The 21,038-nt window shown below is 46.6% G+C and overlaps 1 protein-coding gene and 1 long non-coding RNA gene across 3 annotated transcripts in view; both read left to right on the top strand.

The window, feature by feature from the left end:
* LOC310686037 overlaps window positions 1-1,410 on the top strand; it is a 49,130-nt gene extending 47,720 nt beyond the window's left edge. The window contains exon 3 of the long non-coding RNA XR_014515666.1: window positions 1,196-1,410. This is a non-coding gene — a long non-coding RNA (uncharacterized lncRNA). The remainder of the gene's footprint in view (window positions 1-1,195) is intronic.
* A 1,663-nt stretch (window positions 1,411-3,073) lies between these two features.
* SCARB2 (scavenger receptor class B member 2) overlaps window positions 3,074-21,038 on the top strand; it is a 38,356-nt gene continuing 20,391 nt past the window's right edge. The window contains exons 1-3 of one of the 2 annotated variants that reach the window (XM_083458846.1): window positions 3,074-3,521; window positions 17,780-17,937; window positions 18,751-18,898. In XM_083458846.1, the coding sequence (XP_083314972.1) occupies window positions 3,405-3,521; window positions 17,780-17,937; window positions 18,751-18,898 (423 nt within the window). In that variant the 5' untranslated portion in view covers window positions 3,074-3,404. The remainder of the gene's footprint in view (window positions 3,522-17,779; window positions 17,938-18,750; window positions 18,899-21,038) is intronic. The other variant, XM_083458847.1, reaches the window with a different exon arrangement.

Genomic DNA, 21,038 nt, shown 5'->3' with positions numbered 1-21,038 from the left:
ACCCTGCAAAGCATCATTCATTACATACCGCTATGCTTACTCCAGAACAATGTTTTTTCATATACTCTTTAGTACATCCTCATTCTTTTAATAATTTTTGGTCCGATTGTCCCCTTATGAATGCTGTGAGTCTTGCCAGATTTATATATTCACAAATTTTAATTTGCCATTCTTTCATTGATGGAATTTTTCTCCCTTTCCACTTTTTTGGCATAAGCATCCTGGCAGCTGTTGTCGCATAGAGGAATACTTTCCTTTGATTTTCAGGAATATCGTTTGTGTTTATACCTAAAAGGAATGCCACCACTTCCTTCATGGTTGTCCTCTGCCAACTTGTCCAACTTACAGGATTGTAAGTTGTTTTTATATGCAATGACGGCAGCAAGAATATTATTGGCACAAAAATGGAAGCAAGAAGAATTACCAACGAAAGAAGAATGGCGGATGAAATTGCTGGACTATGCAGAACTGAATAAATTAACAGGAAGGATTCGAAACCTGCGCAACCAGAGATTCTTAGAAGAATGGAGTAAATATATGAATTATTTGAAAAGTCATTGTAATGAACAGATTACGCCAGTACAAGTGCAAGAAGTTTTGTAAGGATGATTATTTGAAATATTGCAAGAAAGACTATGCGGAGAATTATTAGTTAATGATAATTAAGAGTAATAGAGAATTTAAGATGTATCACTACCATCTAGTGCTGCTGTGATAGCCTGGCAGCTCTCAGAAGGCTATCCCTTAAGCCATGGGTAGGCAAACTAAGGCCCAGGGGCCGGATCCAGCCCAATCGCCTTCTAAGTCCGGCCTGCAGACAGTCCGGGAACCAGCGTGTTTTTACATGAGTAGAATGTGTGCTTTTATTTAAAATGCATCTCTGGGTTATTTGTGGGACATAGGAATTTGTTCATTCCCCCCCAAAAAAATATAGTCCGGCCCGGCACAAGGTCTGAGGGACAGTGGACCGGCCCCCTGCTGAAAATGTTTGCTGAACCCTGCCTTAAGCTGTAATTCTCTGCGACACTTGTTAGCAGCCCAGTAGCCTCCTGCATGATGGCAGTCTTAGGGAAATACATAACAGGAGATTTTCAGAAAGTAACAAGAGACATTTCACTGTTGCGTAGGCTATAAGAAAATAGTATTAAAACATAACATGCAAGTCTAATGGTTTCCTGCCTCTTTCTGACTCCAGGTCTGCAGTGCATCCTGACAACAAATCATTTAAAAGATGCTTATTTTTCAGGATGGAAAACAAACAGCAGGGAGATGGATAGAAAACACATCAGCAGGAAGGTGTTTTCGCTTATTTCCTCCTTCTAGCTCCCCCATCTCTGTCTTGTGTAATGATCTTTAAATTTACTCTGTAACAATTAATGCTTCATCAATAAACAGCAGACAGGTAATTTATTGATCTTGGCTGTCCTATTTTTGTATATCAGCTATGGCTCATATACCCTAAAAAGACAGGCCATATATTTTCTCTCTATTATCTCTTACCCCTGCCTAGGACTACCATTGCACTCAGCCATTTGGCTCCATTTCTGCTGCTAGAAAGACAATTTACATCTGTTTGGGGGTACTTTAATGGTTGTAGAGGACACAGCAGCCTTCTATTATGTACTCAGTTGAATAGGATCCAAAAGGCAGCAGTCTGATTGGCCCTAGAACAATAGGATTCAGAATGCAGCAGTCTGATTGGTCTGCAGGAGCCACCCAATCCAACTCCAGGTGGAAGTGAATCCGCAACCTGATTGGCCTACAGGAGAATCCCGGAATTAGCCAATCACGTGGGGCCCATTGTGTAAATAATGTATATAAAGCAGACATTTCGGGGGAACTGGCATTCCTCACCACTATGAGCTGAATAAAGAGCATGAAATCCTCACTTGACTCCGAGTATATTTCAGCTTCCTTGCCTGAAAGTTTACGATCTGCAACAATAACAGATACTGATACATAAGTTCAAGAGACGGTGTGAGGCAAGACAGACACCCTTTGAACAGGAGATCTGACAAGGCCACAGCAATTTGGGGAAATTTCGTATGGTTTCCAGAAAAGAGCTTACTCAGTTTTTTTTTCTTCACAACGGGGAAGAATGGCTTTGGTACGCAAAGAGGCGGTGGAATGTTTCTCCCAGGTCTTGACAATGCTTTCTTACAAGCTTATATTGATCTGTTCTTGTCTCACTTCCTTCACGACTGGGAAAGAATTGAATGTCGGGTGGGGTCTGAGTGGGAAAATGTCAGAAAGCAAAAAGCCCTTGCCTCTGCTTCCGCCAACATTCTCATCTCCCAGAAGTCTGCCTTTCGGTTTATGTTTCAAAACCCAGAGGAAAAATCACAGGACTGCCTAATAGGGTTCCTTCCTCAACAGCAAACCATCCTGGACCCTACAATCAGCTGGTGAGATCTTTTTGGTGGTGCCCCACTGGTGTTGACAGATCTGCAAATACCTGTTCTATAAACAACACAAGAAAAGCCTGTTGGATCAGGCCAGAGGCCCACCTTATTTTTAATTTTATGTTGAATAAGCTGCTTTTAACATTGTGTAACATGGTTTTTGAATATTTTGAACATTAACATTGTATTGTAATAGTTTCAACCAACCCTGGGACCCTAAGGTGCAGGGTCACCATTTATAATATTCAAATATTGCATTTTCAAATATCTAAAGGGCTGTCACATGGAAGATGGAACAAGCTTGTTTTCTCCTGCTCTGGAGGGCCGGACCCGAACCAATGGCTTCAAGTTACTAGAAAGGAGATTTGGACTTGGCATCAGGAAGAGATTTCCAGCAAGCGAGAAGAATCTGCAAAAGATCAATCTGCAAAAATGGCAAATCAGGGCTCTGCAAAGAAACAAAACACGAGCCGATTGTGTGGAGGGGAAAGTGCAGGCCATCGCCGGCAGCGCAGATAGCGGAAGAGATTGCGTGACTAATCCGGCTAGTGTTTTCCTTGGATGGGGAAAGCCGCGGGGCCTGGCCGGCGGTGAATAGCCCAGCAGCAGCAACAGCCAGGCCGCTTCGGGGCTTCCCTACCAGCTGACCGCCTCGCCCAGCGCTGAGCTCATCCCGGGCAGGCGCACCAGCCGGCGCGCCTTGGAGAGCCGGGAGCCCTAGCTGGGTCGTGCGCCTTTTCGGGAAACCGAAACCGAAGCGCGTCGCTCCGCCCCAAAACAGCCACCGCCTCCGCCGCCCCTCCGGACCCGGCTTCTTTCCCTCCGCCTTCTCGGGCCGAGGGAGGCGCTTGGCCGGGAGGCAGCGCCTGGTCGGCCCTGGGCTGGGAGCGCCCAGTGGGAAGGGCGCGGAGCAAGTTCGCCTTCTCCGCCCGGCGCATTTACGCAGCGCCCTCGGCCCGGCCTAGCCGCTCTCTCGCTCTCTCGCTCGCCCCTCTCGCCGCCATGAGGAAGCTCTGCCTGGGCACGGTGGGCGTGCTGTCCATGACCCTGCTCATCGCCAGCGTCGCCCTGCTCGTGGCCCGCGTCTTGCAGAAAGCCGTGGAGCTGCAAGTCCGACAGGTGAGGAGCGGGCATGGCCTCGGCGCGCATCCGCTCGCATTCACACGTTACGGTTAAAGGAGGGTTGGGGCCTTAGGGTTGCGCTCAGGTGGTTGGGGCGAGGCGGCCGGCGGGGGGTGGGGAGAGATGGTCTGAAGGCTTATCTGGGGATTGTTCTATATAAGCTTTGACCTGCTGTATTTTTTAAAAGAAAAACAAAACGCGCCCTTTAAAATACCCTCCTATGTTTGTCTCTCTTTGCACTTCGTCGCTCTCGGGACAGAACTTTTTCTCACCATCACTTCCCATCAAACATACGGCACCGTCTCCAGGGGATTTTATTTTTTAAAAAAAATATTTGCAGGTATTAATTATGGGAAAAGACAATACATAGGAGAACACATGACTCCCGTTAAACGTGGATGCTGTTTGTATTTATCACTTGCAGAAATTAAGATGTTCATTGAGGGGCAGTGAAAAGTTCACTGTAAAATAGAAGGAAAGGGAGAATAGGGAATCAACACTTACCCAAGTTGTGCAGTTGCTTTGCTTTCTTTTTTTAGTTTAATTTTTAAATTAAGTGACTATTCTAAAGTGTCAAACATAAATTTAACCAAACTTAAAATATCAATGACTTCACTTCATTTTGCACAAGATAAATCCCTGCGTATTTTATATAAACTAAACCATTCAGTATTCCATTATTATATCCATCAAAATTTATTTACACTGTTGAATTTATCATAATGCTGCCCATGTTTTCAAATAAACACAATTTTCCTCCATATATTCAATAAACATTTTCCAATATTCTTTAAACATGTGTTCATCCTGTTCTTTTATTCTATATGTTAGGTCCGCAAGCTGCGCACATTCCATCAGTTTAAGTTGCCAATCTTCTTTAGTTGGGACTTTGCTCGTTTTCCGTTTTGGGGCTAACAAAATACAAGCTGCGGTAGTGGCATACATAAATAACCTTTTCCAACACCTGGGAATTTCCGTCTGAGTTATTCCCAACAAAAAGGACCCTGGGTTTGTTTTTTTGAAAAATACTTTTAAACATTTCCCCCCCAAGCTTCTTCATCTGCCCTCTCATGTATAAAACGATGGCACTAGGAAAGCAACACAACTTGGGAATGGATCTTTGCATTTTCATCACAAGCATTGTGTCTCCCTTTGTTGCGACAGCAGCTCCTTCCCCTTATGCATGGCATAAATTAAATCAGTCAGCACTTAGAAGCCAATATTTCTGTGACGGAATCCCTGCTCCTCAAAGCTAACGCCACTTGGGTTGCACAACATGTGCCTCCCTTGGTTTTTCGTCACAGTTGCCCAACACTTAATGACTGGCAGGTAATGGTGTGAACTCACGGCGCTGAAAAAGTTCTATGTTCAAAGCTGTGCCAGATGCTGTTGAAGGATCTTGGCCAGGCATAGGCAAACTCTGGCCTTCCAGATGTTTGGGACTACAGTTCCCATCATCCCTGACCACTGGTCCTGTTAGCTAGGGATGATGGGAATTGTAGTCCCAAACATCTGGAGGGCTGGAGTTTACCTATGCCTGACCTTGGCCCTGGTGGTTAAGCTGTGATAGCTCCTTTTTATGACCTTGTGGTTGATTGGCATACATGTGTGAATTGCCCCTGAGCGTTAGGGTACTTGGCGGTGAGCGAACGGCAGTTGGCACATCCTCAGAGGCAGTATGTTCACGTAACATAGTTCCGTTCTGTAGATCTGGCATAGTTTGGTGGTTACCAGTGTGAACTCGGAAGCGGGGGAGTCCTGATCAGCTTTCTTCACTGCCATGAACTCATCGCCATTATGAGAGAAGAATCACTGAATCGTAGAGGTGGAAGGGACCCCGAGGTGCAGGAATCTTTTGCCCAAATGAGACTCGAACCCAGGACCCTGAGATTAAAAGTCACATGATTTGTTAACTGAGGTTTCATAGTTTATTATACAGAAACAGAGAGGTTTCTCATAGAGGTTTGCAGTCTTAAAAGTGTGAGATGAACAGAGAACTGGGAAATGCTCAGCAGTGGTTTGGGAAGAGAGGTAATGTATACAGTAATTAATCTAGGAGTCGGGGAGGGGAATCGTAAATGCCAAATAGAATACTGAGAAGGAAACGCATGAAGTAATTTCACAGGTGAAAAAGGCCAGATATTTAGAGGGAGAGAGTTAGTTTAAGTAACAAGATTTATATACTGCTTAATCAAAATAGCCTCTAAGCAGTCATGTAAAACAATATGAAGCTCTACTTGGTCCTACTTATGGGTTTTCCACTCTGAGAACAGGATTCAGGAATAGGTGGCCGCTGGCCTGATCCAGCGGCTCTCTTAGGTTCTTGCACATCTCTCTCTTGACGAGAGCTACTCCTGGATGACAGGTACTTTCTGTCGGCCTTCTTTTATTTAGCATCAGAACAACTCGCCACTCCAGAGTTGTTGTAAAAGTCCGTAATCTAATACCTGAGCAGTACTTTGAATTCTTAGCGCAAGAGCTAGACAAGTACCAGTGTTAAACTTGTGTCAGTGAATGTTGCTAAGCTGTTATACAAAATACAGTGGACTCTCGGGTTGCAAACGTGATCCATGCGGGATGCACGTTCGCAACCCACAGTGTCCACAGCGGCACGTCTGTGCATGTGCAGGTTGCAATTTGGCGCTTATGCACGAAGCGCAATTTAGCGCTTCTGCGCATGCGTGACCGCCGAAACCCGGAAGTAACCCGTTCTGGTACTTCCAGGTTTTGGCGGTCCGTAACCTGAAAAAACGCAACCTGAAGCATCTGTAACCTGAGGTATGACTGTACATGTGTACAGTATATGTATCTGTCGGTGTAGGTCAGGGCTTGGGAACCCCTGGGAGTCCTCTCTCTGGCCCCTGGGACTCACCCCAGGCCACCCCCCTCACCAGCCCTGATCCTCACTCTTCTGGAGTGCTTCTGCCAGGCACAAGTCCTTGAACTTTTGACAATGCTGCTTGCTTGCTTGCTTACTGAATGGATGGATGGATGAAGAGGTTCCTGTGTGTACATGTAAGAGCTCTAGACTTTTGCACAGATTTAATGTGGGCTGCTATGCAAATGGAAGAGCAGAACCTTTTGCCCTCTCCTCTTTTACCTGTGACCCTTCTAGCAGGCCCTGTACGGTTCCTGGTGAGGAAATGCAAGCCATGGGCTGGAAAGGTCTCTCTCTCTCTCTCTCCCCCATCCCCAGTGTACAAAGCAGCAGTATGAGCAAGCAGCTAAACTTGAAACAAGGGGTGTGGTATGAGTGGGTGAGAGTTGAGAGCCTTGGATGAGAAAGCAAAAATTAAGAGTCCCGTGCTCCACCAACTGAGCTATGCATTATTCTATGTGTCTGTGATGTTCCATTCTGTTCCACCATGTTACCGTTGTTCATTGTTTGCAAGCCACTTAGGGATTCATTAGAATGGAAAGCGGCGTAGAAATGTAATAAATCAAATCTTTTGTCCCAGGGTATGATCCAAAGGAACATGAGGCCACTGACTTACTGAAGCTAAGCAGGTCTGAGTCTGGTCAGTGTTTGGGTGGGAGACCTTCTGAAACAGCAAACACCGTCTCAGGTTCCATAATAAATAATAATAATAATAATAATAATAAATGTTTATTTATACCCTGCCCTTCCTGGTTCAGAAAACTGGGCTCAGGGTGGCTAACAACAAATTTAAAACATTTAATTGATGCAACAAAAAACAGCATAAAATACAGTATAAAACGTGAATAACAATAAATTCAGAATTCAACAATCAATTTAGGAGGAAAATCCATTAAATAAACATTAGATGATCACCAGGGCTAGCTGGCTAAATTAGTCCTATTTGGGCCAGCGAGGAGACCAGGGGAGAATTAGCTGTGGGATCCCAGAATGGGTAATCTTCATAAAAAGGGGAGGGGGAGGGAAGGAAGGAAGGAAGGAAGGGGAATAAAAGATCAGGCTAAGTTCAAATTGAAAGCCAGGTGGAATAGCTGTGTCTTACAGGCCCTGCGGAAGGAAGTTAAATCCTGCAGGGCCCTGGTCTCATGGGACAGAGCATTCCACCAGGTCGGAGCCATCACTGAGAAGGCCCTGGCCCTGGTGGAGGATAATCAGACTTCCTTAGGGCCCTGAATAATGGGAATGAGTTTCTGGAAGCAAAATGCTTTTCCTGTGCAGCCTGAGCAGGAGCAGTCACCATTAAGAAAAAGAGGTCAGAACAGGCTGATAGATACATGGACTATCCCTGGATCGAGTGACTTTTCATCTTTAAGTTCTCAAAGCTCTTAACCTAGCTCAGGGTTGTCACCTGAACCAGCTGAGAGTCAATCACAGTCAGTCCATTATTTGAAAAATAAGACTCTAGAGCCGTCCTGCCAGAAAACGACAACTAGACCTTCCATGTTGGCGACTGTAACCTTGGTTTAGGAGCCATTTAGCATCTTGAGCTTCTAACACTGCTGGAAAACAATGGCAGATGAAGGCTACCACTCTGAAGTACTGCTTGTGGGTTTCCCAGATGCACAAAGAGGAACTGGGACCTTTTGACCACACAGGCCTTTGGTCTGATTCAGAATAGCTTTTCTTGCATTCTCAAGTGCAGCTGTGATGCAGCTGCCTCAACAGGAGCCATGTCCGGGGGCGGGGGGTGTAACCTAGACATGTGACCCTTTTGTCACATGAGCACCATGACACAGGATCCGATCCCACAGAATCGGCAAATATGCCACAGAGACAATGTGCAAAAACTGTATCTTTGTAGCAGTGTTAGAAACTCATATACAGTGGTACCTCAGGTTAAGTACTTAATTCGTTCCGGAGGTCCGTTCTTAACCTGAAACTGTTCTTAACCTGAAGCACCACTTTAGGTAATGGGGCCTCTCGCTGCCTCTGCACCGCCGCCACACGATTTCTGTTCTCATCCTGAAGCAAAGTTCTTAACCCGAGGTACTATTTCTGGGTTAGCGGAGTCTGTAACCTGAAGCGTATGCAACCTGAGGTACCACTGTGTGTGTGTGTGTGTGTGTGTGTGTGTGTGTATAAAAGCACTTATATAGAGTCAGACCCCTAATCCAGCTAGCTCAGGGGTCGGCAAAGTTATTGTGGCTTGGGCTGGTTCACGGTCCTGCAGACGCCGTGGTGGTTCGGAGTGTGTGCGTACGCATGCACTCATGCGCAAACACTGTTTCCGGTGCAGGGGAGGCGCGCACAGCTTCGAACTGGCTGCAGGAGCTTCCTGCAGCCAATGGGAAGCTGGCCAGCGCTGTGGAAGGCAGTCCCTACTCTGCTCTGCGCCGGTTTAGCGCGGCGCATGAGAGCCCACCAAGCAGGCGGCAGGGGTCCATGGGCCGGTTAAACAATCTCCATGGGCCACTTGTGGCCCATGGGCCTTAGGTTGCCGACCCCTGAGCTAGCTCAATACTGTCTACTTGCTGGCTGGCTGCTGCTGTGTCCGGAGTTTCAGACAGATGTCTCTCCCAGCCCTTCCAGGGAGTGCTTTTGGGACCTTCTGCACGCAAAGGAGGTGCTCTGCCACTGGAGGAGTCTTCAAAAGGGCATCTACTTTATCTGCATGTGATTTCTGAGGCCCTCACACGCAGTTTAGACCTACTTTGGCACTGCCTCCAAGTTAGCAGTGCTGTTCCGTTGTGAAGGTGTGGTTTATGTGGGCGAGCAATGTCAAAACCCAACCTGGTCAAACACGTTCCTCTTACTGCAAGACTGGGTTCTCTGCTGCTTATCTTTTTTTGCCCATCACCCTTATTTGGGTTTCATGTGTCCCTGCTTTGTGCAAAATCAAGCCGTGCATCTAATGCATCCTTTTATGTGCCAGGTTCATTCGTCAGCTGAGGAAGAGCCTATTTGTAACCTCTTCCACCCTCGCAGACTTCTGCTGCTATCTGCACGGACTTGTTTGCTGTTTCCTGCTCTGTCCGATGAGAAAAAGAGGCCTTTGTTTTTTTCTGAAGCAGCCTCTCTGAGCCTTCTGGAATGCAAACAGAAAAAGGCATCTTGGTCCATCGGAAAAACAAAATCTGCAACAGGACAGTAGCTTTATTAGGAACAACTAACATTTCACAAAATATCAAGCAAACTTTCAGGTTCTTCAAAACCTGCCATCAGGCTGGTTGTTTTGCAGATTTCCCTTAACTTTTTACGCCTGATGAAAAGTCACATGATGGAGACCTGAAGGAGGTTTGAAGACTTAAGTAGATTAGCCTGTATTGGGTGATAGCAGGATTGTACCAAGGCCGTTGAGAGAAAGAAACAATTGTGGCTGACTCTCTAGTATTTTTTTAAAAGAATTTAAAATCTAATCCTCTACTCATCCTCATCTCTTAGCAAAATACACAGGTTCCTTGTGAGGCAGAAAACAGAAGTAAAGAAGAAATGAGGTTGTCTTTTATATTTGCACAACTGGAGATGAATTGTAGTTGGTGCAATAGGTAAAAAGCTTTCAGATAGTATCTTGCTCCTTTTCTGTTAAGGGAGTTGTTCTTGGGATGATGGAACAGCAGTCTTTCTTGAATGTGGGAGAGGTTACAGGAAAGGTGAAGGGAGGGAGAGAGACTGATGTTTAAGTTATCATTTTTCTTGGGAATTCCTTAGAATTCCAAGCAGGAAGTTTGACTGATTAGCTTTGATGTGACTGACTGCTGAGGATCATCTCTTGCCTGCCTACCTGGCTATCTCACTTGTTAACGTCCAAGATAAAAAGGTGGTTCTTCAGTATATGACAAAAACTAGACAGCGAATGCCAGATTCCCTGCTTTGCAAGGAGGGAATTCCACAACTCAGGGGCCACCACCCTCTCCTGGAGTGGGAGGCTTTTTAAAAAGCTGTTTCGAACTGCAGGTTATGTTTCTTAATAGCGCTTGTAGAACAAGGCACTGCAGAATATTTTATTATACAGTGAAACTCATTAAAGCCACTAAATGCAGCCGAGCCCAGATTCTGTGGCACAGATTTCGGCAATCAGCACATCTCAAGATGTGCGCTTGAAACCTAAATTTGAAAATTGCAATGAGCTACTAAGCATAATAGAGTTTCATCTCCGTTGCAGTGGCTCCTGCATTGAGACACACCTTTCAACATAGAGAATAATGGAAGGTGCCTTCTATGGTGTCATACAATTGGTCCATCTTGCTCAGCATTGTGTATACCAGGGACGGGAAAATCTCTCGCCCATGGACCTTTCACAGCTCAGTCAGTATAGAGCATGAGACTCATAATCTCAGGGTTGTGGGTTCAAGCCTCACAATGGGACAACGGTTCCTGTATTGCGGGAAGTTGAACTAGAGGGTCTTTATGGTCTCTTCCAACACTACAGTTCTATGATGCTATGAAATCGGTCCTACCAGGCCGTTTCCCCCAAACTTCACCCACCTGCCCTGGCGTTATTTGCGATGTCAGGTACGGGGGCAGGTTGAGATGTGTCTGGATTGGCTGGGCACACACCTGATACCTGCAGGAAGCAGGATTGAACTCTCTACCTATCACCTGATGTTCAGTTCTGATGGTCACTATCTCAGCCCACCACCACCACCCCTGGCCAACTTGAGCAGGGAGATGGTCCCTCTTGCCTGTCATTGTTGGCCAATGGGTTGCTGGTGTGTGTGTGTGTGTGTGAGAGAGAGAGAGAGAGAGAGAGAGAGAGAGAGAGAGAGAGATGGTCTGCCAGGTGGAATATGTCCCCAGCCCTCATCTATATGGATTGGTAGTGCTCTCAGGAGACATTCCATGTCCTACTTGGAGATGCTGGGGGATTGAACCAAAGTCCTTCTGCATGCAGAGCAGATGTTCTAATTACTGGGCTATGTGTAGTTCATGGGACACTAATAAGAAGGCACAAATGAAGGTCGCCAGAACCACCTGATTGCTTCCCATACTACTGATTTGGCATGCAGTAGGAAGTGCGGGAAATTCTGCTGGAAAAGGCAAATGGAATCACTTCTGAGTAATTCACTTCCAAACAGTGTAGATCAAGAAGAGGTTTTGCCAAAGGCCAGATTTGATAGTACAGTGGTACCTCAGGTTACAGATGCTTCAGGTTACAGACTCCGCTAACCCAGAAATAGTACCTCGGGTTAAGAACTTTGCTTCAGGATGAGAACAGAAATCGTGCGGCAGCGGCAGCAGGAGGTGTTGGGATACTGCCAGGGAGACAAAGTCCATCATGGCTCCCAAGCCGTGTCCGGACGTCCATCGGTCTCCCGTGGACACGCAGTATCAGCAATTAGCGACATGAGCTCCAGAAATAGCCTGCCACATTCTAGAGCCGATGCACGCTCTCTATCAGCAGATAATTCACAGCAGAAGTTGCACGCAGGAGAGCGTTATTTACAAGTTTTATTCAGCGTTGATCAGAACAAAGAAAAACATGACTGCCTGCTTCAGTGTCTCCAGACACAGAGAGAGCGAAAACAAAAGACACAACAGAAACATCCTGTGAAACAGAAAATACGCAGACTCTGACTCACAAAGCCTGCTCCCTTTTAAGGTGGAACGGAAATATCCTAACAGGAGGCCCCCTGTGGTACCTCAGGTTAAGAACAGCTTCAGGTTAAGAACGGACCTCCAGAATTAATTAAGTTCTTAACCCGAGATACCACTGTAGTCAAAATAACTGACATTCTGGGGGTCTCCAGCATATTATATTCCTCCATTTCATGGGGTTGGACTAGACCTTGCATGGCCACACTTGGCCCTCCAGATGTTTTGGGACTACAACTCCCATCATCCCTAGCTAACAGGACCAGTGGTCAGGGATGATGGGAATTGTAGTCCCAAAACATCTGGAGGGCCAAGTTTGGCCATGCCTGGAATAGGCGATCCTCAGGTTCCCTTCCAACACCACAGTTCTATATCTTTGAAGAAGCACTGATAAGCAGAGCCTAGGTGTTTCTGCACTTGTTTTGAATTAGCTCAGTAAATGGCATTGGAATGTTTTGGAAAGTCTGGTGGAGGTCCGCCCCACAGCTTGCTCCACTTGCGATCCTCACCCATCCCCAATAACGCCTCCTTTCATCTTATGCAACCGCTAAGCTCCCTTTTCATCTTCCCAACCCGCTTCTCTCTTTGATTCTGCCATCCCTTGGGCCCCTGCCAATACAGCCAGTGATCAGGAATTATGGGAGCTGTAGTTCAGCAATAGGGTATATTGGGTGTTAGGGGAGGGGAAAGTACCTCTGATGGGGACACATCATGCTCCTTCGGAGGTAGTTTGTCCACCTTCGGTCCCCACCCTGCGGTCAGCTCTCACCTGTGGCTCCTAGAAGCCGTCGGCAGGTGACAGTGGCCACACCCCAGGAAACGGCTTTGACTGACCAGCTAAACCAGGTAAGGGTAGCCGATGGGTCTCAAACCCTCAGTGTATTAGGGATTTCCCCTGCATGCAAAGATAGAATTGAGCAGATGAAAATAATAAATAAATAAATAAATTTTTTTATACCCTGCCCTCCCCAGCCAAGACCAGGCTCAGGGCAGCTGACACCAGGTATAAAAACAATTGATTAAAATACAACTTAAAAACAAGATTAAAATACAACATTAAAATGCAGCCTCATTTCAGTAGAAACTCAAATCAAAAACTTTTTGGGGATGAAAACGTCAAATCTCCACCAAGGCCAACTATCCAGACTGGTCCTGCGTGGGCCAGAAAAAAGCCAGGGAAGTCCCCAAATAGGAGTTCCATCACAGAAGGAGAAAGGAAAGAGGGGAAGGGGATCAAGTTGATTCCAAGCCAAAGGTCAGGTGGAACAACTCTGTCTTACAGGCCCTGCGGAAAGAAATCAGATCCTGCAGGGCCCTGGTCTCATGAGACAGAGCGTTCCACCAGGCCGGAGCCAGTGTTGAAAAGGCCCTGGCCCTGGTTGGGGCTAATCTGACTTCCTTAGGGCCCGGGACCACTAGGGTGCTGCTATATATGGACCTATAATAGTGGATCCAATGGTCAAGAAGGTGGTTTCTGCACGTGCTGGAGTAAGGGCAGATTGGGCTTGTCTGCCTGGGAAGGTAGGCCATCTAGGAGAAGAAAAACTCTGATCCTAAAATGGGACGTCTTCAGGTGAAGAACAGTCTCAGGAGTAAACCCCACACAAATTTGGAACGGATTCCCTAAGACAGTTGGATGGCGCCTTTTATGTCTCCTTCCGGCAACTCCTGCAGCCAAGCTGGTGCCAAACGTAAGGCTCTGCTTTCCTTTGGGCCTAATAATAATAATAATAATAATAATTTATTATTTATACCCCGCCCATCTGGCTGGGTTTCCCCCGCCACTCTGGGCGGCTTCCAACAGAATATCAAAATACAATAACCTATTAAACATTAAAAGCTTCCCTAAACAGGGCTGCCTTCAGATGTCTTCTAAAAATCTGGTAGTTGTTTTTCTCTTTGACATCTGGTGGGAGGGTGTTCCACAGGGCGGGTGCCACTACCGAGAAGGCCCTCTGCCTGGTTCCCTGTAACTTGGCTTCTCGCAGTGAGTGAGGGAACCGCCAGAAGGGCCTCGGTGCTGGACCTCAGTGTCCGGGCAGAACAATGGGGGTGGAGATGCTCCTTCAGATATACTGGACATCAGGGAGGCCAAGAGTGGGGTCTTGTCTTCTGTGCAGCCCAGGACTTCCACACAGGGCTTGTGCCCTGGAGAAGTTGCTTTGGTGCTGCTAATGCAGCAGTTTGACTTCACCCCCAGAAGCTCACTCCATTGTCTCTTGAGACAGATGGATGCCAACAAGTTCAGGAGCCTCTGGAGGACCATAGGTTAGTCACCTCTGTTTTCAAGTTTAAATGGTTTGAGTGGAGATATCTGCATACCAACCTCTCTCACTGAAACCTGTGGGTTTTTGTAAGTGCTTAATTTACGAATGCATCATGCCCAGTTATTTACTTTAAAATATTATGGGGCTTGGGAGGAAAAATAAAACCCAATTACAGTGGTACCTCGCAAGACGAATGCCTCACAAGACGGAAAACTCGCAAAACGAAAGGGTTTTGGGTTTTTGGAGTTGCTTCGCAAGACGATTTTCCCTATGGGCTTGCTTCGCAAGATGGAAACGTCTTGCAAGTTTGTTTCCTTTTTCTTAACACCGTTAATACAGTTGCGACTTGACTTCGAGGAGCAACTCATAGCACGCGGTGTGGTAGCCTTTTTTGAGGTTTTTGAAGACTTTGGTGATTTTTGAAGCTTTTCCAAAACTTTTCCAACACCGTGCTTCGCAAGACGAAGAAAACCGCAAGACGAAAAAACTCGCGGAACGAATTAATTTCGTCTTGCGAGGCACCACTGTAAAGATAAAGGGACCCCTGACCATTAGGTTCAGTCATGACCGACGCTGGGGTTGTGGTGCTCATCTCGCTTTATTGGCCAAGGGAGCCGGTGTACAGCTTCTGGGTCATGTGGCCAGCATGACTAAGCCGCTTCTGGCGAACCAGAGCAGCGCACGGAAACGGCGTTTATCTTCCTGCCAGAACGGTACCTATTTATCTACTTGCACTTTGACGTGCTTTCGAACTGCTAGGTTGGCAGGAGCAGGGACTGAGCAACGGGAGCTCACCCCGTCACGGGGATTCGAACCGCCGACCTTCTGATCAGCAAGTCCTAGGCTCTGTGGTTTAACCCACAGCACCACCCGCGTCCCTAAAATCCAATTACATGGGACTTATTCTCACTAAACTTAGCAATTACTTCTGAGTAATTGGTAAGTGTGTAAAGGTGCCCAACAAGACAGGTCCTTGCCCTGAGGATAGAATCATAGAATCATAGAATCATAGAGTTGGAAGAGACCACAAGGGCCATCGAGTCCAACCCCCTGCCAAGCAGGAAACACCATCAGAGAACTCCTGACATATGGTTGTCAAGCCTCTGCTTAAAGACCTCCAAAGTAGGAGACTCCACCACACTCCTTGGCAGCAAATTCCACTGTCGAACAGCTCTTACTGTCAGGAAGTTCTTCCTAATGTTTAGGTGGAATCTTCTTTCTTGTAGTTTGGATCCATTGCTCCGATGGTACAGTCTAAAATGCAGTAGGGAAAAGATTCAATTCAAGAATTTCGCCCTCAATTCTGTACCTTCTTACCTGGGAGTAAAACCCACCGAACTCACAGTGGACATGCATAGGTTTCAACTGTTGATCTTAAATCTTACCAATGTGATTTTTTCAATCTTGGTCCAGTTGTTGTGTCAGTCTAATCTACCTCACAGGAAAAAAATGTGAGAGCGTCCTGTATTGCTATCCTGAATTCCTTGCGGAAAAAACAACTTACAAATGCGATAAGTTACATTTTGAGGGTCGTTACAGGGATAGTGGCTGGGTTCTAATATTTGTTCACCACAAGGCTGATTAAGTGGCCTTGGAATAGTCATTATCTCTGCACCTCGTCTGCTTCAAAAGCTTGGTGTTGCTGCCACCGCTGTTATAAAAAACTACCCAGAGTTCCTTGAAACAACTTGGGGATTTAGCACAAGAAGAGAGCCGCAAAGCATGCGTAAATTCAATATTTTCATTACTGCTGGCTAACTCTTTGCACAGTTCTTTAAGAATTGAATTTATATTGATCTTCTTCCAGAAAGAGGCAGTCGATAGTCTTCAAATGGACACATGAGAACATGTGATAGAAAGCAGGGAAGGGAATAGAAAGGATTTAAAGGATTTTAGCCTCAACTCCCACCCAACAACTCTTCACAGTTAAGGCAGCAGCCCTAGTTCAGTTGACCTGTGAGTTACTCTAGCACATTTGCAAAGCTAAGCAGGGTCCTGTATGGTTTCAACTTGGAAGGGGGACCATGTGTTGAGATAGATGACCCTTGAGGTCCCTTCCAACTCCTACAATTCTGATGCGTTTAGGAATGTACTATACAGTGGTACGTCGGGTTACATATGCTTCAGGTTACATACGCTTCAGGTTACAGACTCGGCTAACCCAGAAATATTACCTCGGGTTAAGAACTTTGCTTCAGGATGAGAACAGAAATCGTGCTCCGGCGGTGTGGCGGCAGCAGGAGGCCCCATTAGCTAAAGTGGTGCTTCAGGTTAAGAACAGTTTCAGGTTAAGAACGGACCTCCAGAACGAATTAAGTACTTAACCCGAGGTACCACTGTAATGCCACAACCAGTGACTTTTGTTATCACAGTTACTCTTGTGCATGATCAATGTGGTTATTGTTCATATATTTCAAACTTTAATTGATTTTTTACAGACTGGAGTTTATGCGCCCTGTGGTCATTTGACCCCACCATTTGTGATGGGTTTTTTCTATGTGTGTGTGTGTACGTGTGTGTACCTGTAACATTTCATGCATCTGATGCAGTGAACTTGACCACTTTGTGCTATAATAAATTGATTGCCGTATTTTTCGCCCTATAGGACGCACCGGCCCATAGGACGCACCTAGATTTGGGGGTGGGGGAAATAAAGGGGGGGAAATTATTTCCCCCCCAGGCTTCCGCCGACCCCAGCCCCCAGAACAGGCAGCTCTGGGAGCTTGCGGGGCTGGGGTCGGGGGAAGCTCTCCGCCAGCCTCCAAACCAGGTCGGGAGACAGCGGGATGGCGCGCTGCGCCTCCCCACTGTCCCCCGAGTTTGCGGGGCTGGCGACGGGGAGGAGCAGGCTTCTCCCCACCGCCAGCCTTCTAACCAAGTCGGGGGACAGCGGGATGGCGGCGTTCCGCCTCCCCGCTGTCCCCCGAGTTTGTGGGGCTGGCGGTGGGGCTCTCCTGAAGCCTGGAGAGCAAGAGGGGTCGGTGCGCACCAACCCCTCTCGCTCTCCAGGCTTCAGCGAAAGCCTGCATTCGCCCCATAGGACGCACACACATTTCCCCTTCATTTTTGGAGGGGAAAAAGTGTGTCCTATGGGGCGAAAAATACGGTAGTTTTTACAGCACCCCAAGACTCTTCCTTGTTCCATTGCAGCAGATTAAAACAGCTACCCCTCTGGAATATTGACTTTCACCAACGCAGAACATAGAATCAAATGGTGCAGGGTTTGTTTTGAACTCTACCATTCCGGCTGCATGTTGGAGATTGCATTTTGGAGAGCTCCTGGGAGCAGAGGAGGAAAAATCCCCACATGCAGAAAATCAGAATGTCAGGGGGGAAATATTCTAAATTTCTGCTGGATCTTTTTGAAGTGTTTTCTGACCACCACCAGGCAAGGCACAGTCCACAGAAAGCTACAGTATATCACGTGGTTCTGCTGCACATGTAGATCAATTCCCTTATTCGGTGCACATCCTGGAAGTATATCAATAATGTTCTTCCTTTCTTCTTCTTCCTTGTAGCAAACCGTGTTAAAAAATGGTACAGAATTTTTTGAAATGTGGGAGGAGCCTCCGCCGCCAGTTTATATGCAGTTCTATTTTTTCAACTTGACCAATCCTTTGGAAGTGGTTGAAGGCGAACCTCCCATTGTGAGACAAGTTGGACCATACACTTACAGGTATTTTTTGCTTCATTCATTACTCCCAGACAGTTTATAAAGAGATTGTGCTTTGGTTCCCAAAACAAGATTCAAGGGATGATGGTGAAAGCAGGAATCACAAGGGTGTCAAAATGTCACAACAACTTGACCACTCAGAGAAGTAAGAAAGGAGCTGGTAGGTGAAGGATTAACTGTAGAGTTGGGATCTGTATAAGTTTCTAGCCCTCATGGATATAGAAATAATATTGTATAAGTAATACAGTGGTACCTTAGTTGTTGAACTTAATCCGTTCGACTCCCGGAACTGTTTGAAAACCAAGGCGCAGCTTCCGATTGGCAATCGGAAGTCACATTGGATGTTCAGTTTCCAAAAAAACCTTCGCAAACCGGAACACTTACTTCTGGGTTTGCAGCGTTCAGGAGCCGATTTGTTCGGGAGCTAAGCCTTTCGACAACCAAGGTGCCACTGGTGGATTCTCAGAGAGCTTAAGGCAGCGTCGTCAACCTTTTTGCACCAGTGGGCACATTAAAAAAAATTCAGAAAGCGCTGTGGGTGCCAGTCAGAAAATGGCTGCCATGGCAGTGTGGCATACGCAACATGGGGCATGGATTGGGGGTTCTGAGCTGGCACTGCTATGACCAGGGTGGGGAAGCAGTACTGGCAGTGACACCAGCTTCTGCCATGAAGGCATTTAACTTCCGGCAAGATCTTGTACCCTCTGGCCTTTGGCACTGTTTTACTAGAGTCGATGTACTGCACTAGGATGAACTGAGATATTTTAAAAAAGCTACTTTCCTCTCTCTCTTTCTCTCCTCTGTCTTTCTCTGCAGGGAACACAAGCTCCACGTAAATGTTCACTTTTTAGACAACGGCACAAAAGTGTCTTCTCTGAATCCAAAGACTTACTTCTTCGAGCCGGAGATGTCCGTGGGGGACCCAGAAGCTCATCTGATCCGGACTATAAACATGCCTGCACTGGTGAGGTTTCTTTCGGGCAGCTTGCAAGGATTTTATTGTCGCTTTTGTGCTGCTTTAATCAGAGACACCCGTGATTGAACCTTACGCCTGTAAAGCATGGGTGGGGGAGCTTTTTGTCATGCCAGGTGTTGCTGAACTGCGTCTCCCATCATCCCTCACCATTGTTCGTGCTTGCAGTGGCCAATGGGAGTTGCAGCGCAAACCGGCAAAGTTTAGCCACAGCTGCTGCCTGTCACTCCTTGCTGTTGGTTCCTGTAGTTTTAAACCCTCTGTGCACCCTACACTTGGATGGTGAGGGGTGAGTAGTCTCTTCCCTTTTAAAAATTGCAATCTGGCGTATTACCAACATCAAGAAGCATCACAAAACAGAACGAATGCAATGAAAAGCAAATGGCATTCATACTCCCTAACCCCAAAGTGTGTGAGATCACAGTCCTGTGTGTCCTTTCACAGCAAAATTGCTCAGACAAATGGCTTTAAACTTGTCCAGCCTCGCTCACACAAATCTCATGGCTATTATATGTAAGACTCAAAAAAATATTCCAAGAACGGATCCTTTTTCTGGAGTGATTAGCCATGCAGGCTTCATCTACGGAACCGCCTCTCCTGGTATACCCCGCGGAGGACCTTAAGATCCACAAATGACAACACCTTGGAGGTCCCAAGTCGCAAGGTGGTTAGATTGATCTCAACTAGGGCCAGGGCCTTTTCAGTACTGGCCCCGACTCGGTGGAACGCTCTGTCACAAGAGACTAGGGCCCTGCGGAACTTGACATCCTTCCGCAGGGCCTGCAAGACTGTTCCGCCTGGCCTTTGGTTTGGACTCAGTCAGACCCTTATGTTTCCCTCCCCTTATGGTTTTGATCTATGGGCTACCTTTAAAATGAGGCTGAATTTTAAATTGCATTTTAACCTGTATTTTAAATTGGTCCCCCCGCCCACCCTATTATGTTTTTACTGTAATTTTACTGGTGTTTGCTGGTGTTAGCCACCCTGAGCCTGGCTCTGGCCGGGGAGGGCAGGGTATTATTATTATTATTATTATTATTATTATTATTATTATTATTATTATTATTATCTGTGAGTTCCTTTTCTTTGTTGCAGCAGGGACTCTACACTTGGTAGCCCATGGAGTAATTGATGGAAGCTTGCCTGATCTTCCTTTCTTTTTTCTTTTTTTTCTAAATTTGGATGGTTGATGCAAATTGCTTCCTATCAGGGAGGAAGACTCACCTGAAACAGGCTGGGCTTGCTTGTCAAAAATCAGATCGTTCTGTGACAGCAGCAAGGGGGTTGTCAACTATTTGCCATTTATAGAGTGCTTATTTAGAATAAGATCTTCCTGAACTGTAGACTTGAAGGCAGTTCAAGGTGTTATGGGCTGGGGCTCTACCTTGTGGTGGATTGAAGAACCGCAGGCATTTAGGCATTCCATAGGCCAAAGTACACATTGTATGTCAGGTGATGGGAATCTCTCAGGTATTTTTCTGATCCTAAAAAGAGCTGTGGAGCCATGCCTGGCATAGGGCTGATGGTGATGGCATTTGGAGTTTAAATGCATTAGCAGAAGTTGAGCTTAACCGGACCCCTTGCTTGGAGGGAGCACATTTTACCATTGCATGTAGTCACACTGAGACGCTTGAGTTTAGTAAGATAATAAAAAAGCTAAGTTGGTTAAAGGAAATACATGCTTGACAGAAAATATCCTAGTTCTGTGTAGCCAAGGTGGAGATACAAAGAGGCATTCTTGCTCTTTCATCACTGCAGGAGAGCATAGCTGTCAACCGTCCCTTATTTGGCGGGAAAGTCCCTTATCCCAGCGCCGTGTCCCGCTACTGTCCCTTATTGATGATGTCCCTTAAATTTCCCGGGTTTCAAAGGAAGCAGCTCTTCTACCTCCCTCCCTGCCGGCCAGGGAGGAGGGAGGCTCCAACTGTGTTGCTTGGCTGCGTTGCTCACCCAATAAGGAGTCTTAAGAACGCCTGGGGGGTGGAGCTTGCATGCGTTGTGCCGATCAAATCGGCTGCGTTGCCTGGGGACTTGCCATTGCTCAGTGCTTCCCAGCGGAGAGGTGACAGTGGTTTTCCTTGCTGCATCCCCTTTGCCGGGTTGCTGCGCTGTGGGAACCACCGCTTGAGGC

Source organism: Podarcis liolepis (assembly GCF_965112155.1).
Source record: "Podarcis liolepis genome assembly, chromosome: 9".
Classification (NCBI taxonomy): Eukaryota; Metazoa; Chordata; class Lepidosauria; order Squamata; family Lacertidae; genus Podarcis; species Podarcis liolepis.
The sequence above is the reverse complement of the archived record's forward strand: the minus strand, read 5'-3'. Positions and strand labels throughout refer to the sequence as shown.